The sequence below is a fragment of the Stegostoma tigrinum genome, chromosome 21 (assembly GCF_030684315.1).
Source record: "Stegostoma tigrinum isolate sSteTig4 chromosome 21, sSteTig4.hap1, whole genome shotgun sequence".
Lineage (NCBI taxonomy): Eukaryota > Metazoa > Chordata > Chondrichthyes > Orectolobiformes > Stegostomatidae > Stegostoma > Stegostoma tigrinum.
This window is the reverse complement of record NC_081374.1, coordinates 19,425,083-19,443,666: the sequence shown is the minus strand read 5'-3', so window position 1 is coordinate 19,443,666 and position 18,584 is coordinate 19,425,083. Positions and strand designations below refer to the sequence as shown.

Here is an 18,584-nt window from a genome sequence, read left to right as displayed (position 1 = left end):
AAATGTTGGCAACACTCAGCAATTAAGGCACATGCACAAAGAGGAAGAATGAGCATTTCAGGTTGATTAGATTTAAATTTATTTTGGATTTTTATCACACATACTCGTGTAAAGGAAGTACAGGAGTGCAGTGAAAATAGTATGATGTCCCTACAGATGGCAACATCTCAGGCACCAGGATAGTTAGGTGCAAAAAAACTTAGGAAGAGAAACAGAATTAGAAAGTTAAGCATTGTTTCGTAGAATAAGTAGAAAAACAAAAAAAAACGATATAGTTTAACATTAAAGTCTTCCATCAGAATTGATGATCTTCCACCAGAGGTTCCTGACTACATGTTGTATACTTCCTTGGCCTGTACATATTAACATTTTCATTGGGTGAAAATGTTAGAATTCTTTTGCCAAGGTTATTGTCCTTGGGAGCAATATTGATCCCACAATGACAGTTCAAGAGAATATCCACCCAAAGCGACCTCAGGGCTGTACAGCTGTGATGTTGCTCGTCTTGCACAAATCCTAACAACAAGTGGGAGAATCAAAACCTCTTTTCTCTTTTCTCTTTCCTCTCACTGGCTCCCTCACAGATCTGTTACTAATATCACAAATTAATGGGAATTTGCTGAGAGTGGTGTTGCAGGGATCAGTGTTGGGAAGGTGTTCCAGAATTAGACATTGACTTAAGTTCTCATTGAACTCTATATCTTTTTTTTTCGTCCTAAAAGATGAGGATGAGTTACATATACAATTGTTTTGCAAATATTTAGTCAATTGTGAGGAGGCTTATGTGGAGCATAAGAATGAAAATAACAAATTGAGTGAACTGGTTTGCTATACATTTTATTTAATTCATTTTTTTGTGTAAGTTTTACTGTATGTTCAGGTATATTATTTGACATTCTGCTAGCTCTTTGTTTTATAAACAAGAATTTGGGAATATGCGATCAAGAAATGTTTTTACGTTTTCATTGCCTGTGAAAGTGGTGAAACAATCAAAGGTTTCTGAAGGAAACTGGATAGGTATGTAAAGGAAGCCAATGAACAGTGTTACAGGGATCACGATGAGAGTCAGAACTGACCGTACTGCTCTGCAGAGTGTCACCACAGACTCGATATGTCGAATACTGTGCTATAATTGACTGACTCTTAATATTTAAAGTCTACTTTTGTAATGTAATACAACTACTTTATTCTCATTGCTCAACAAAGTGAGCTTACAAACTGTTGTTGCAACAATTAGGCTCAGAATATTGTAGCTATAATCCTGAAGTGTGGAAACATATGAAGACATTCTTTAATTTGAATGACAGTTGTTCAACAACAGGGTAGTGGTTACTAGCATCAGCAAATTGACATACAGTTTAAGTAAATTATCTAGCTTTAGTCCCTCAACTTGTTACCAGCTACTGATCGCAATCTACAATATCTATTTTGCATTACTATTCAGTGAAGGATGAGGGTTTTTGTTTGAAAATTCAAAGTGATCTTCTCTGTATGTAGTATTCTTTATGTCATGCCTTGATTTTGGATTTTAATTCTCAGCAAAACAATTGCTACCTGGCTACAGTGCTGGAACCCCTAATTTCATAATTGTGCAAACTTGTTGGCACAGGATTGAATATCAGCTAGGAAGTCTGTCACAGTAATGAGGTAGAGCTGGACTGTATCAGTGCATGTGAAAGCTGGCATTGCTTTATTTTAGGTGATATCATGAAGGGACCGTATCCAGATGAGAATTAGGGAGTCAAGAATGAATTCTTGAAGAATGCCAAAGCAACAGTGCATGAGTTGCAAGAAAGGCTGTTGTAAACCCCACTCCAGCCATGATTATTATAGATAAAATGGAACTAGGCAAGTGCAGTCCCAGCTAAGTGACAGCAGAGATGCATTGCAGTAGGATAGTTTGAAGATTAGGGAATTAGAGACACTTCAATTCTAATGTCAGCAATTTCTTAAAAGATAAAGGTTACCTCAAATTGATCAATTATTGTTGAGGTATCTTGCTGGAGAGATAAGATCAGCTTTCATTTCAAGCCTGCAAAATAAGTCATAAATTTTAGTTAGTCTAAATAATCAATTCTGAAAACTTGTTTTTTCTTAGAAAACGATCATTGTTTGGAGTAATCTGCTGGATGAAGTTGTGGATTTGAGCAATGTGGAATTGGTTGGAATACAACATCTTCTTTTGCATTTTATTGAATTTAGAAGTTTCTTCAGATATTGCACTGCACAGTTCACAAGTAGATTCATGTGGCTGTTTGAGTGGGCCCAGTTTCTATATATTTTTTGTTGAGCTTTGGAAAGAGGGGCAGCACAATACAATGTAAGCTATTGTTACAACATGGAATGGCTGACCACTTTGGGGCTTGTGTTTTACTTTAATTACCAATGTGTTATGACAAGAGTAGGGGTTTCCCTCTAATTCCCCCAAAACATCCAGAGAAGCTCATCTTTCTCTTGTAATCTATTAAAAGAAAGAAAATGCTTGATCACTTTACAGGTAATTGTGGCAGATGGCTCTCCCCAATTCCCCAAATGCCCTTGTCTTATATACTCGTAATGACATAATCAAATTCTTATATGAATGGTTTCAGGTTGTCAGCACCATCAGATATAAACTCAATTGCCTTCCTGTAACTGGGTGCTTCATATAAATTAATTATCCAAATTCAAACTCATTGTCACAACATTAAAACAATATTCAGCCAAAGCTGGAGTCTGAGATTACAAGATGTAGAGCTGGATGAACACAGCCAACGGGCAACATCAGAGGAGCAGGAAAGCTGATGTTTCGTGTCTGGACTCCTCTTCAGAAATGGGTCCGTACCCATTTTTCCTGCTCCTCTCATGTTGCCCAGCCTGCTGTGTTCCTCCAGCTCCACATCATGTGATCACACTAAGACTGCTGTTTTGCATGCTACCTGTAAGGCTTTGATACGCTTGTTTCACTTTTGAAGCCGTCTGTACTGGCAATTTCAGCTGCTGCTCACAGACATAGTTTTTTGTAGAATTTCCAAATACAGACAAAGCACAAATCTCTTAAAGGAATGACACCTTTTTAAGTACCTGCCTTCTACTTCACAATTATTCTACCCAACTTTGTAACGCGATCTACATTGCTGTTTCCTCAGCTGTTTACTATCTGCTTCCAGAAACATTTGCAAACATCCAAGGCACAATTTGGACCCAAGCATGCTGGTCCTTGGAGGGTGCTGCTGTTAAAAATTAAGTTTTTTGCTTTCTCCACAAGCTTGACCCTCCGTATCCCTCTCACCTTCTCCAGCCCTTTGTAATCCCTGGTTTTTCATTTCTGACCTCCTGATTCTTTAATCTTGTGGCAGTAAATTCAAATATCCAGATCTAAAGCTTTGAATTCTCATCTAACTGTTGCCATCTTCCTCCTCCTAGGACACTCAATCACAGAGCTGTACAGAATGGAAACAGAGCCTTCAGTCCAAATAGTCCATGCTGACCATGTTCCCAAACTGAACTAGTCTCATTTGCCTGCATTTGGCCCATATCCCTCTAAACCCTTCCTATTCATATACTTATGCAAGTATCTTAAATGTTGTAACTTTACCTGCATCTACCACTCCCTCTGGCAGTTCATTCCACACATGAACCATTCACTGTTGCTCCTCCTTTAATCTCTTTTTTTAGCTAAGCCTTTATAAAACCTGCACGTTTCTGTTTTTTGCTATTTTTGAGGAGTGAAATGTGAAAAGGACTTGTTTGTTTTTAAAGCAAGAATTTTGGAAGGAATTGATGGACTTCTTAAAATCAAGTTACTGATACCCATTAAGTCAAGTATGCACTGCTTTTTGTTCAGAGTAAGGGAGACTGCAGATGAACTGGCACCAAGGGGTGTGCACAAAGTGAGATGTGCCCAGCAACAAGTGGTTGATTTGTTTGTTCTGTTGTGTACAGTTGTGGATGATAAGGGCCATCAGCCTGACACCAACTATCTTGCTGTCTACTGGAAGGTGACAGGTTTGTGAACGATAATTTCAGACTTCCAGAAGGGGAGATGGTGTGTCTTTCTCTCCAGTCAAATATCTGATGCCTGAAGGAAGCCAACTAATTTTCCCTCACCTGTTGCTGCATATTTAATTTTACCCTTTATTTAGAGAACTTGCAGCTAATACACCACTTGTGTGCTTCCTGCAAAGAGGTGAAAAAGGCCTGGAAGAGGGAGATTAAAGAACAAAGTGCTGGCCAGCTAAAGGATCATCCAATGTGATCATTGCATTGGTTTTCCAGTTTTTAATCCCTCACCAGAATACCACTCTCTCAAGCTATGAAGAAATATACAAGAAAAACCACAGTGTCAATAATTTTTTCAGGTAAAATTGCAAATAAGAACAAGACAAAATAAAGGAATGAATTCAATTGAATTAGAGAGGCCCCACAATGATGAGAGACAGATAACATACTGTATATACTGACTTCTTGTGAGTTTAAATTTTGTCAGTATCTGATGCAGTATTAGCTCGCAGCGTCTAGAATTTGAGCTGTTCACCAATCTGTAAGACTCTTTCTTTGAGACAACAGTTAAAGTCTGCCATGATGGAATTGAAAGGTGGGTATTTTGCTTGCTAAACAGGTCATATTGCAACTGAGCACTTCTCTTAAGAGAGGAACTGGTATTTGTAACGTTATTTCCTCATTCGGCATATTGCACACTTTATGGAAAGCCTTTGCGTACCACATTCCTTCTTTTAATGACACAGTAATGAACTCAAATTTGTTCATTGGTTTGGTTTCAGTTTTTTTTTCCATTGGGCTATCAGGAAAACATTATAGAAATGATTCCATGAGTAGTATAACACTGCCACAATCTGTGGCTAACGTTATGAGGAGATCTGTCGGGATAAACCATGTTGGTCTTTTGTGCCATTCACACTCAAAAGTTGATAGATTGTAGAATCCTGATATTGTGGAAACAGGCCCTTTGTCTCAAGTCCACACCAACCCTTAGAGTATCTCACCCAGACTCATCCCCTTTTATAACCCATCTAATCAACACATCCCTGAACACGAGGGGCAATTTAGCATGGCCAATCCACCTAGCCTGCACGTCTTTGGACTGTGGGAGGAAATCTGAGCACCGGGAGGAAATGCACGCAGACATGGGGCGAATGTGCAAACTCCACACAGACAGTCGCCCAAGGCCAGAATCGAACCCGGCTCCATGGCTTGGTACAGCAGCGGTGCTTACCACTAAGCCACTGTACTCGTGAATTGACTGACTGTCATCCTCAAAGGTAACGTGATCCAACAGTGTCTTCAGAGTGTTCAACAATTTTTCAATTTTTTTTTCTCCAGTTGTCACATGTGATGATCCTCCACCTATCAGTAATGGCAAAGCTACAAGACCATTCAGTAGCGACATGTGGACATACGGGATGATTGCAGAATATTTGTGTAATGATGACTACTTGTTAATTGGCACAAAATGCCTTAACTGCCAGGGAGATGGAACATGGGACAACAAACCACCTGAGTGCAAAGGTACGTAGGTACAAGATCTACTTTAATTGAATATTACAACAAGAGCTGGGAAAGTTACTACTTAGATATTTGAGTATCTTAATTTGGTTTGCCCTGAACTGAACTGAAATAATTGTGCGTGATTTTCTGCCAGGCAATGAGGGAGGCACTATGTGCACAAACTAAATGTTTTGCTGTGCTACATTTGTTGTTTGCCCAGAATAAATTCTCTTTATTAAAGGATTGTCAGAATTGATGCAGGCACTCTGTTGATGGCCTGGGCTTTGAGGGGGGGGGGAAAAAAATCGCCCCATGAGGGTGAGGACATTGGGGATGAGGAGGTTCTCCTTGACCAGGACAACCTGATTGAAATCTGGCTCCATTAGATGAGAGCAGGGTTACGATAAACCATCGTGGACTGTAGCCTTGTAAACTGGTTGTGATGTCTGCATTTGGTTTGCATAGTGGGGGTGAACTACAATCTGTTTTGCTTTCTTATATTCCATTTGGCTGACTGTAAATAAATGCTTCCTATTTGAAATTATCCAATTGCTTCCCTCCTTGAAATGTTCCTCTGCCAGGCAATGACCAGATGCTGTTCTGCAGTGGACTTTGGGGGCAGACTGGTGGTGCCATTTAGATTGGATGTAGCTACAGAAAATAAATTGTACAGCATGGTGGGTAAACAGTGAGAAGACAAGAGAATGGCATCATACGTACAAGGGAGTGTCAGCAATTTGGTCCCAGCTGCTATCAGCTATGTGCTGTGAGGAGCATTGCTTTGTGGCTGTTGTGCCATTACACTGCTGGTGAGGGACAAGCATGGAATACCAACACATGTCTGGTTGCACATCAGCCTTTCAAACTGCACAGGAAGGGATGCTGGTCTTTATGTAGATATCTGAAGTAGTGAGTTTTTCTGCAGAGCCCGTAATCTCGCAGACCACATTTGGAATACTGAGAGCAGTTTTGGGCACCTAAAGAAGGACTTAAGATGGATGGAAAGGCCCTTGATTAGTAACTAGATCAAAGGTGATGGGGAGAAAGCAGGAGAATGGGTATGAGAAACACACCAGTCGTAATTTGATGGCAGAGCAGATTCAATGGGCCGAATGGCCTAATTATGTTCCTAAATCTTTTCATAATGAAATGTAGCTAGAATTGGACACAAGGAATGTCATAGGAATGAGATAAGTGATTAAGGTACATTTGGTGAGAGATGGCTTGAAATCTCATAGCAAGAATCCTTCCAAGAAAACCTGTCAATGCATGCTCAACCAATAAACTTCAGATTCAGTCCTAGCTAGTGAGTTTTGAGAAGATTTGTAGCTCAGGTTGAGGTTCTGGGTGTGAGTTTGCTCGCGCAGTCCTACCTCTTTGTGTTTTATTCAAATTAGACATCTTTTGGCATTTTAAACTGCATAGTTCTGAAGAGGTTCTTGTAGCCTTTAGAATGAGCTTGGTTTTAAGTTTTTGTTGACCTTTTTGAAAAATGGACACCATAATACAGTATAAGGTATAAATGAGCATTGTTCTTTCCCTAGCTGTTGGATGTCCCAGTCCTGCCACACCTGAGAATGGCTACATTGAAAGCGGATTTGGACACCGCAAGTACAAACATCAGGACGAGGTAGTCTTCCGCTGCCAGGAAGGTTTTGAAATGGTTGGTGAGAGTATCATTAAATGCAGTGAGGACAACATCTTCGTGCCATCACCACCTACTTGCAAACCACGTGAGTAACCATCTCTTAAACAGGAAACAGCTTGTCAGTGTGGTAGAATTAGATCAGAATTGAACTGTCTGTTCAATGAGAGGTTAGATATTTTGGGGGTGGGAGGTGGATTGCCAGTGAATTGTTTCTGTATTTGCGGTCAGAGCCCTACTGAGATTTTGGGCACACACAGGTCATTGGAAAAATTCCTAAAGTTACAGCCTTGAGCTCAGCACTATGCCACCTCCTAAAGCTAGCAATCACAAAGGGGTGACAATTTCAATTATTGTGCCACCATGCTGTTCTATTAAACCAGATTACAAGATGTAGAGCTGGATGAACACAGCCAACGGGCAACATCAGAGGAGCAGGAAAGCTGATGTTTCGTGTCTGGACTCCTCTTCAGAAATGGGTCCGTACCCATTTTTCCTGCTCCTCTGATGTTGCCCAGCCTGCTGTGTTCCTCCAGCTCCACATCATGTGATCACACTAAGACTGCTGTTTTGCATGCTACCTGTAAGGCTTTGATACGCTTGTTTCACTTTTGAAGCCGTCTGTACTGGCAATTTCAGCTGCTGCGTACAGACGTTTTTTTTTGTAGAATTTCCAAATACAGACAAAGCGCAAATCTCATTAAGAAATGACACATTTTAAGTACCTGCCTTCTACTTCACGATTATTCTACCCAGCTTTGTAACACGATCTACATTGATATTAAACAACTGAGGAAAGAGCAGTGTCCTGAAACATTTGCAAACATCCAAGGCACAATTTGAACCCAAGCACACCGGTTCTTGGAGGGTGCTGGTGTAAAAATTAATTTTTTTTTTGCTTTCTCCACAAGCTTGACCCTCCCTTTCTCTGTCGCCTTCTCCAGCCCTTTGTAATCCCTGGTTTTTCATTTCTGACCTCCTGATTCTTTAATCTTGTGGCAGTAAATTCAAATATCCAGATCTAAAGCTTTGAATTCTCATCTAACTGTTGCCATCTTCCTCCTCCTAGGACACTCAATCACAGAGCTGTACAGAATGGAAACAGAGCCTTCAGTCCAAATAGTCCATGCTGACCATGTTCCCAAACTGAACTAGTCTCATTTGCCTGCATTTGGCCCATATCCCTCTAAACCCTTCCTATTCATATACTTATGCAAGTATCTTAAATGTTGTAACTTTACCTGCATCTACCACTCCCTCTGGCAGTTCATTCCACACATGAACCATTCACTGTTGCTCCTCCTTTAATCTCTTTTTTTAGCTAAGCCTTTATAAAACCTGCACGTTTCTGTTTTTTGCTATTTTTGAGGAGTGAAATGTGAAAAGGACTTGTTTGTTTTTAAAGCAAGAATTTTGGAAGGAATTGATGGACTTCTTAAAATCAAGTTACTGATACCCATTAAGTCAAGTATGCACTGCTTTTTGTTCAGAGTAAGGGAGACTGCAGATGAACTGGCACCAAGGGGTGTGCACAAAGTGAGATGTGCCCAGCAACAAGTGGTTGATTTGTTTGTTCTGTTGTGTACAGTTGTGGATGATAAGGGCCATCAGCCTGACACCAACTATCTTGCTGTCTACTGGAAGGTGACAGGTTTGTGAACGATAATTTCAGACTTCCAGAAGGGGAGATGGTGTGTCTTTCTCTCCAGTCAAATATCTGATGCCTGAAGGAAGCCAACTAATTTTCCCTCACCTGTTGCTGCATATTTAATTTTACCCTTTATTTAGAGAACTTGCAGCTAATACACCACTTGTGTGCTTCCTGCAAAGAGGTGAAAAAGGCCTGGAAGAGGGAGATTAAAGAACAAAGTGCTGGCCAGCTAAAGGATCATCCAATGTGATCATTGCATTGGTTTTCCAGTTTTTAATCCCTCACCAGAATACCACTCTCTCAAGCTATGAAGAAATATACAAGAAAAACCACAGTGTCAATAATTTTTTTCAGGTAAAATTGCAAATAAGAACAAGACAAAATAAAGGAATGAATTCAATTGAATTAGAGAGGCCCCACAATGATGAGAGACAGATAACATACTGTATATATTTCTTGTGAGAAACTTTTGACAGTAACTGATGCAGTATTAGCTCGAAGCGTCTAGAATTTAAGAGCTATTCACCAATCTGAGATTCTTTCTCTGAGACAACAGTTAAAGTCTGCCATGATGGAATTGAAAGGTGGGTATTTTGCTTGCTAAACGGGTCATATTGCAACTGAGCATTTCTCCAAGAGAAGAACTGGTATTTGTAATGTTATTTCCTCATTCGGCATATTGCACACTTTATGGAAAGCCTTTGCGTACCATTTTCCTTTTTTGATACATTTATTGAACTCAAATCTGTTAGTGGTTTGGTTTCTTTTGCTTTTAAATTGGGCCATCAGGAAAACATTCGAGAAATGATTCCATAAGCAGTATAACACTGCCAAAATCTAAATGTGAGGAGATCTGTCGGGATAAACCATGTTGGCCTGTTGTGCCATCCACACAAGTTCGGGTAAAAGACAGGGTAGGGAAAACAACAATAAATAAATGAATGTAGCTAATCTGAGATCTGCAGCTTAATCCTCACTGATTCTAAATTTCACAGCAAGAATTAGTGATGGTTTCCATGAACTTTTTTGAATCCTATCTTTCCAGAAAACTGCAGATTCTGGAAGCTGAGGTACAATGGAACCACAATTTAACTGAATGATGGAAGGGGGTTCTGAATGGCCATTTTGTTTGTTTGTCCCTGGACTATGAGCTGAGTCAAAGAAGGTGATATTTGGATGGATGGTCTTGGTCTTGGGATTTTTATAAGAGCTCTAAAAGCACAGACAGCCTGTAAAGCACAAGGGTTAAAGGAGACACAGAATGGATTCTCAACATGATCAGAAGTTGAGAGTACATCACGTTGTGCTTATGTGGATATGTAGCATGCAATGACCATCTCCTGCAAGAAAGTCTACTGATCACACTTTGATAGTCAGCAGAATTGTCACTAAAATGTCCCATGAGTGAATATAAAATTTGTGCAAGTGTATTATATTTTCTGTATGTTCTGCTTAGTAATTTGGCATTCAAACAATTCTGTTAGGTTTAACTGCCCTCAACATTGCCTAGTAACCTCAGGCAGGTTAATGGTCTGCTTCCACACTGTAGGGGTTCTGAGATGATCCTGTGAAATGCCTGTGACCCAGGCTAAATGGTTTACAGCAGCATGATAGTCATAACTAAGACATTCATCAGAACAACTGCAGACTTCTAGACGTTACCAAGAGATTATGCAAGTATTCTGCACAAGCATCATTTCACAGCATATGGCACTGCAAACTAATGTATTAGGAGAAAAATGTTCCAGCTCAAGCAAGTGACATCTTAAGACTCAAAGTTTAAACTTTGAAACTCTTGCAATAATGCAGAACAGATTAAGTTAGCAATTAAGAAAAGGAGATCTATTTCAGTATGACCTGAGATGATAACGATACCTCCAGAACTTGAACATGATCCATGTAATTCTAAGCTTTGAGTAGTGCTGGAAGTTAGAGACATTCCTTTGATTCCTAAGACCCTGTGTCATCGATGGCCTTCCATTCGATACATGCACAGACTGTTTTGACTTTATAATTATCATGGTGTAACATGTTCCCATAATCAGGAGGTACGTAGAGTTGTGCAGGATGCCTTTTTCCACAGCCTGCATTTTCAGTTAATGATTGATGAGCTTACAATGGCATTACTCCAGCCACTCAACTTAAGTCTGTATCTTATCCATGCCCAGTCGTTTTGGAGGCTGCTGTAAATGTCTCGTTCTAATGGCCTTCGGAGTTATCATGGAGAGGCAGCACTTATTAGCAGCTTGTAAGAAACACCTTTTATTGCTTCTTTGGGCCTGTTTTAGATAACAATGGAGCAAATCTGCAACAATATTTATTTTAATAACATACCTCTCAGATCCTCAAAATTGCTCAAGGTTGTTGGTGGTGTGCAGGGCTGTGGGGTGTTGGTTTGTGGGGTTAAAGTTTTTTTTATGTATAATTGGAACAGAGTCTTTGTTTTACTCCTTGATTTGAGGATGATCTGCCAGTGCAGTTTCACAGCCATTGATTAATAGAACATAGAACAGTACAGCACAGAACAGGCCCTTCAGCCCACAACGTTGTGCCGACCATTGATCCTCATGTATGCACCCTCAAATTTCTGTGACCATATGATTGTCCAGCAGTCTCTTAAATGACCCCAATGACCTTGCTTCCACAACTGCTGCTGGCAACGCATTCCATGCTCTCTCAACTCTCTGTAAAGAACCCACCTCTGACGTCCCCTCTATACTTTCCTCCAACCAGCTTTAAAACTATGACCCCTCGTGCTAGCCATTTCTGCCCTGGGAAATAGTCTCTGGCTATCAACTCTATCTATGCCTCTCATTATCTTGTATACCTCAATTAGGTCCCCTCTCCTCCTCCTTTTCTCCAATGAAAAGAGACCGAGCTCAGTCAACCTCTCCATAAGATAAGCCCTCCAGTCCAGGCAGCATCCTGGTAAAGCTCCTCTGAACCCTCTCCCAAGCATCCACATCTTTCCTATAATAGGGCGACCAGAACTGGACGCAGTATTCCAAGTGCGGTCTAACCAAAGTTTTATAGAGCTGCAACAAGATCTCACGACTCTTAAACTCAATCCCCCTGTTAATGAAAGCCAAAACACCATATGCTTTCTTAACAACCCTGTCCACTTGGGTGGCCATTTTAAGGGATCTATATGTATCTGCACATCAAAATCCCTCTGTTCCTCCACACTGCCAAGAATCCTATCCTTAATCCTGTACTCAGCTTTCAAATTCGACCTTCCAAAATGCATCACCTCGCATTTATCCAGGTTGAACTCCATCTGCCACCTCTCGGCCCATCTCTGCATCCTGTCAATGTCCCGCTGCAGCCTACAACAGCCCTCTATACTGTCAACGACACCTACGACCTTTGTGTTGTCTGCAAACTTGCTGACCCATCCTTCAATCCCCTCATCCAAGTCATTAATAAAAATTACAAACAGTAGAGGCCCAAGGTCAGAGCCCTGTGGAACCCCACTCACCACTGACTTCCAGGCAGAATATTTTCCTTCTACTACCACTCGCTGTCTTCTGTTGGCCAGCCAATTCTGTATCCAAGCAGCTAAGTTCACCTGTATCCCATTCCTCCTGATCTTCTGAATGAGCCTACCATGGGGAACCTCATCAAATGCCTTACTGAAGTCCATATACATCACATCCACAGCTCAACCCGCATCAACTTTTCTAGTCACATCCTCAAAAAAACTCTAAGGTTTGTGAGGCATGACCTACCCCTCACAAAGCCGTGTTGACTGTATTTGATCAAGCCATGGTCTTCCAGATGGTCATAAATCCTATCCCTCAGAATCCTTTCTAACACCTTGCAGATGACAGACGTGAGACTTACTGGTCTGGTAATTGCTGGGGATTTCCCTATTTCCTTTCTTGAGGAGAGGAATTACATTTGCCTCTTCCCAGTCCTCAGGTACGACTCCAGTGGAGAGCGAGGATGCAAAGATCTTCACAAGTGGCGAAGCAATTGCATTTCTCGCTTCCCAAAGCAGCCAAGGACAAATCTGGTCCGGGCCTGGCGACTTGTCAATCTTAATGTTTGACAAAATTTTCACATCAGCTTCCCCTATCTCTATCCATTCCAGCATGCACACCTGCTCTTCAAAGGTTTCATTCACTACAAAGTTCGTTTCTTTCGTAAAGACAGAAGCAAAAAACTCATTTAGGGCTTCCCCTACCTCCTCAGGCTCCACACACAAGTTCCCTATGCTATCCCTGATTGGCCCTACTCTTTCTTTGACCATTCTCTTATTCCTCCCATAAGTGTAAAATGCCTTTGCCTTTGTTTTCCCTGATTTGTTCTGCCAAGCCTTTCTCGTGCCCCCTCCTGGCTCTCCTCAGACCACTTTTGAACTCCTTCCTTGCCTGCGTGTAATCCTCTAGAGCTGAACTTGACCCTAGCTTCCTCCACCTTCTTCCTTTTCACAAGAAGCTCCATCGCTCTCGTCATCCAAGATTCCTTATCTTACCCCTTCTTGCCTGTCTCCAGAGGGACATATTTACTCATCACTCGCAACAACTGTTCCTTAAACAGTCTCAACATGTCTATAGTTCCCTTACCATGGAACAATTGCTCCCAGTCCATGCTTCCTAACTCTTGTCTAATCGTGTCATAGTTTCCTCTTCCCCAATTAACTATCCTCCCATTTTGCCTAATCCTCTCCTTCTCCATAACTATGTAGAATGTGTCCACTGCTTCTGCATCCTGTTTTTGAGCAGGAGGAGTTTCTTCCAATTGATCTCTACGATTTTGAAAATTTCCAACAGTTCTCCATATAGCCGCCTTCTCCCTATTGAAGACTATCTTAGAATCTCCAAAGCTTCCTCATAACTGAAGTTTCTCACCTCTGAATAGAGTGCAGAAGAGATTTCAGAGAAAGGTTTCAATGTGTTCACACCCTCTTAAATGTTGTATCCAGAATCCTACACAGTACTTCAGCAGAGGTCTAACTTTTTGTCCTATGTTAAGTTCAGCACAGCCTCCGTGCTGATATGCTCTGTGCCCCTGTTAATGAAATCTAGTTCTTTACCTGTTCTGCTACCTTTTTAATGCATATTTACACCCAGGTCTCACTGTTCCTGGGCTGTAGAATTCTCAAACTCTGATTTCGGTAACCCAGCCTATGTTCCTGCTGTCCTTTTCATTCCATGAACTATAACTTTCTTTATGTGGCAATGTATTATTGCCTTTGTAAATCCATATACACCACATCAAAACGGTCTCCTTATCAGCCCTCTGTTATCTCTTTAAAAACCTCCAGATATTAGTTAAACATGATTTCCCTCAGCAAACCCATGTTTGTTCTCTTAAATTAATCCATATTTTCCTGAAATATTATTCATTATATTCATAGTTGTTTCTAGAAGTTGTTCCACCACCAAAGTCAAGCTGGGTGATGTGTAATTGCTGAATTCTTCTTTCCAATATTTACACCCGTCCTATGGCACTGTCCCTGAGTCCAGAAAAAAAATTAAAATATTATGGTTAATCTTTCTGCAATTTCCACTCTTGCTTGCTTCAATATCTTTGGGTGCACCCCATCCAGACTTGAAATAAAAGCAAATCATAATGTAAATACTCAGTAAGCCGAGAACCATTTGTAGAGTTAGATAGGAAGGTAAAATTGTCAGTCAGATATGACTCCTTCAAAATGGAAGGGTGGTAGAAATGTGATGGGGGTTAAAATAGTATCAGAGATAATGGGAACTGCAGATGCTGGAGATTCCAAGATAATAAAATGTGAGGCTGGATGAACACAGCAGGCCAAGCAGCATCTCAGGAGCACAAAAGCTGACGTTTCGGGCCTAGACCCTTCATCCTTTTTTTAGGGAGGCAGAGACAGGTTGGACTGGTTTTGGGATGCAGTGGGTGGGGGGGAAGAGCTGGGCTGGTTGTGTGGTGCAGTGGGGGGAGGGGATGAACTGGGCTGGTTTAGGGATGCAGTGGGGGAAGGGGAGATTTTGAAACTGGTGAAGTCCACATTGATACCATATGGCTGCAGGGTTCCCAGGCGGAATATGAGTTGCTGTTCCTGCAACCTTCGGGTGGCATCATTGTGGCAGTGCAGGAGGCCCATGATGGACATGTCATCAAGAGAATGGGAGGGGGAGTGGAAATGGTTTGCGACTGGGAGGTGCAGTTGTTTGTTGCGAACTGAGCGGAGGTGTTCTGCAAAGCGGTCCCCAAGCCGTGATGGGTTATATTTCATTGACAAGGGGGTTGCCAAAACAGAACAAAAGGGATGGGAGAGTATAAATTGATTCACGTAATGTGCTTTCATGACTTCCCGTCTCTCCACTGACTGTCCGTCGAACACAAGCTAAAAGTTAGAAGTGTATTGGAACTCTGCTTACTTGCCTGGTTGGGTGCTGTGGCTGCAACACTCAAACTTGACACAACCCACGGCAAAACAGCAATTGATTGACACCCAATCAGCATTTATTCCCCTCACCATTGATGCACTGTGGCAGTAGTATGTATTATTAAAAGACACAGTTCAGTAACCAACCAAGGCTCTTCCCACAGCATCTTCCAAACCCTATCTTGAATGCGCCCAAAAAAATTCTCCACCTCTCTGACTTGAGCTGCTTCGGTCTTACCAATTTTAAAACATCCCATTAAAACAACTTTGTTTTTGCAATGAGGTTTTTCCAGTCTGTGAATTAATTCTGCATTCTACCTGTTCGCTCTTATTATCAAAAGGCCTCACAAAAATTCCAACTTGAGTTCAAGTCCTTAATTCCAATCACAAGACTTTGAAACGTCAGCTTTTGTGCTCCTGAGATGCTGCTTGGCCTGCTGTGTTCATCCAGCCTCACATTTTATTATCACAAGACTTTACACTGATTATTTACTGCTGATTGAAAATTGTGTTTGAGTCATGTAATGGAATGTTTCAGTGAGGTAACCAAATGGATGATGACAGTCAGTTGATGTGTATATTGACCCTCCCAAAAGCAGTTGATAACGTTTTACATCATATATGCTTCCATTTTATTGAGAAGCCTATGAGGTAAAAGGGACAGGAGCAGTACAAAGATGGAAACCAGCATGCTATGGACAAGCATATGGACGTACATGGAATAGTGTAGGTTAGATGGGCTTCAGATCGGTATGACAGGTCGGCACAACATCGAGGGCTGAAGGGCCTGTACTGTGCTGTAATGTTCTATGTACAGTGAATTAACAAGGTGTAGAGCTTGATGAACACAGCAGGACATGCAGCATCGGAGGAGCAGGAAAGCTGACGTTCCAGGTGTGGATCCTTTCTCGGAAATGGGGAAGGGGACTGAAATAAATGGAGAGAGGGGGAGGTGATGATGGAAGGTGGACAAAGGAGCAGATAGGTGGAGAGAAGACTGACGGGTCGAGGAGGTGGGGATGGAACTGGTAAAGCTGAGTGTAGGTGACAAATTGAGATGGGGGTTGGTCAGTTAAGGAAAGGTAGACAGGTCAAGGAGGTAGGGATGAGGCTAGTAGGTAGGATGTGGGGGTGGGGGTTGGTCAGTGGGGTGGGAGGATTGCTTAATTGGGAGAAAAGACGGGCAGGTCAAAGAGGCGGGGACGAGCTGGGCTGGTCTTGGGATGAGGTCGGAAGTGGGGAGATTTTGAAGCTTGTGAAGTCTACATTGAAACCATTGGGTTGCAGGGCTCCCAAGCAAAATGAGTTGCTGTTCCTGTAGCCTTCAGGTGGCATCATTGTGGCACTGCAGGAGGCCCATGATGGACATTTCATCCAAGGAGTGGGATGGGGAGTTGAAGTGGTCCATAACTGGGAGATGCAGTCGTTTGTCATGAACTAATTGTAGGTGTTCCACAAAGCGATCTCCAAGCCTCTGCTTGGCTTCCCTGATGTAGAGGAGGGCACACTGGGAACAAACAATATCATTCAACTTTGACTGCTTTCTTTAGATGTTTATGGTAAGTTCCCCAAAGTTCAGAACAAGATGTTTTTGATATACATTAACGGCATTTGGACCAATTTTTAAACTTACTGATCACATGGAACTTAGAAATATAGGAAACAGTGGGGATGATAGTAACAGATTCCAAGAGGACAAATACAATCTAGTGGACTGTGGGGATATATGGCAGAAAGGTGTGAAGCAGTACATTTCCACAGGAAAAATATAGAAGTAATACATGCTAAATGAAACCAATTTGTGTTTGTTCACAAATCTTTGAACATGGTAATATAAGTTATGACAGCAGTCAAGAATGTGTGGGGAAGTCTGGGTGTTATGAACAGTATAATGAATAAATACATTAGAATATACAGCACATTAAAAAGATGAAAAAATGTTAAACACTAATTCTACTCTGCCTGGAGATTTATGTCCATTTATTTCTGGTGATCACGCTTTAAGGACCAGAAGGCATCTGAGAAGGTGCAGAAGGGATTTATTAGAATAGTTTTAGAATGAACAATTGCAGTTACGTAGACTAAATAATTTGGGATCAATCTCATTGGAGCAGAAAAGGCCAAAAGTGATTTGATAAACGTGTTCGGAGTCAAGAGTTCGAATGGTTGAAGGCTGTTAGAACACATTGTATGATTGGCCAAAGAACCAAAAGTAAGACAGCACATAGGAACATAGGAATTATGCATGCCTCTGCAAGTCTTCAGTGTGTGTAGAGAACATTTCTGGGGAGGATTGTAGAGTTGTATTGCCTTACTTTTGTTTAGAAAAGAATTCCATTGTGTCCTGGCAATGCTGGAAACAAAATTCCCAGCATTACTAGAACTAGAAGTTAAATTATTCATGCCTGCATTTTAAAATGAGTGAACAGAAAAATCACAGCTATGGACCATTTTCCTATTGAGCACTCCTGGCATGTGCCAGTAGTGCAGTGGTGGCAAATGTAAGTGTTGCAGCCATGTCTAGAGTTAGTACAATGTCAAGAAAGATATTGTTACAAGTTGTCCATCTTATTATTATATTGTTAAGTAATTAATGATTTTTAATTTGCAGTCTACAATAAATACTGAAAAGTATGCTTAACAAAGCATTATAATGACCTGGGAAGTCTCTTAGTATAAGGGCAAAAACTATATTTGTATATTCTAACAAAACCTGCAAATAATAGGTTTTAATCCTTTACGCAGAAATTTCTCCAATCAACATTTTTAAACAAATGATTGGAGTGGGACGTCAAATCGTTAACAAGGAAGAAAATGTAATTAAGGCAAAATATCAGCTTCTTGAAAGTGAAAGTGATATTCTGCGGCTGAAGGAAGATCTTCTTGACAAAGCAGAGCAGTATATGGATGAAAACCATAATGTTTAAAATTTCCTAAACTGTAACCAAAATCATACCAGTTTCAATTACTAATCCAATATTATATATCAAAATCATAATCACATTAATGAACTCAAATTATACATGTAATCTGTTCTAATTAATCATAATATTAGAATTTGTTATTGGAAATATTTGTCTTTCTCTATATGGGCTAAATAGAATTGTTGGGATGAATTTAACAAAAAATGAGGAATGTGCAAAAGAATGTTTTTTTTAAAATAAAACTTTATATATGTTTGTAATGCTCTAATTTCATTTCAGAAAGGTTGATCTTTTGAAAGTTGTTACTCTGTTTGGTTTAATTCACAGACAGGTGATTGCAGTACAGAGGAAGACAAACTTCCAATCCACGTTTAGGCTTATGGCAAGTTCATAGAGCAGAATCTTGACAAAAACAAAGACAATTTTAATAATGATTCAAGGCAGTAATATGACAGACGCAGATAGGATCTCTTATGCCCTTCCATTAGCTTGAAAGTAACTGCTCAA

At 40.8% G+C, this 18,584-nt stretch overlaps 1 protein-coding gene across 1 annotated transcript in view; it reads left to right on the top strand.

Annotated features, from left to right (window-relative positions):
- The window catches only part of LOC125462679 (C4b-binding protein alpha chain-like), a 29,977-nt gene extending 11,645 nt beyond the window's left edge, over positions 1-18,332 (top strand). The window contains exons 5-7 of the mRNA XM_059653401.1: positions 5,323-5,508; positions 7,032-7,220; positions 17,899-18,332. Of these exons, the coding sequence (XP_059509384.1) occupies positions 5,323-5,508; positions 7,032-7,220; positions 17,899-18,080 (557 nt within the window). The 3' untranslated portion in view covers positions 18,081-18,332. The remainder of the gene's footprint in view (positions 1-5,322; positions 5,509-7,031; positions 7,221-17,898) is intronic.
- The last annotated feature ends 252 nt before the right edge of the window (positions 18,333-18,584 follow it).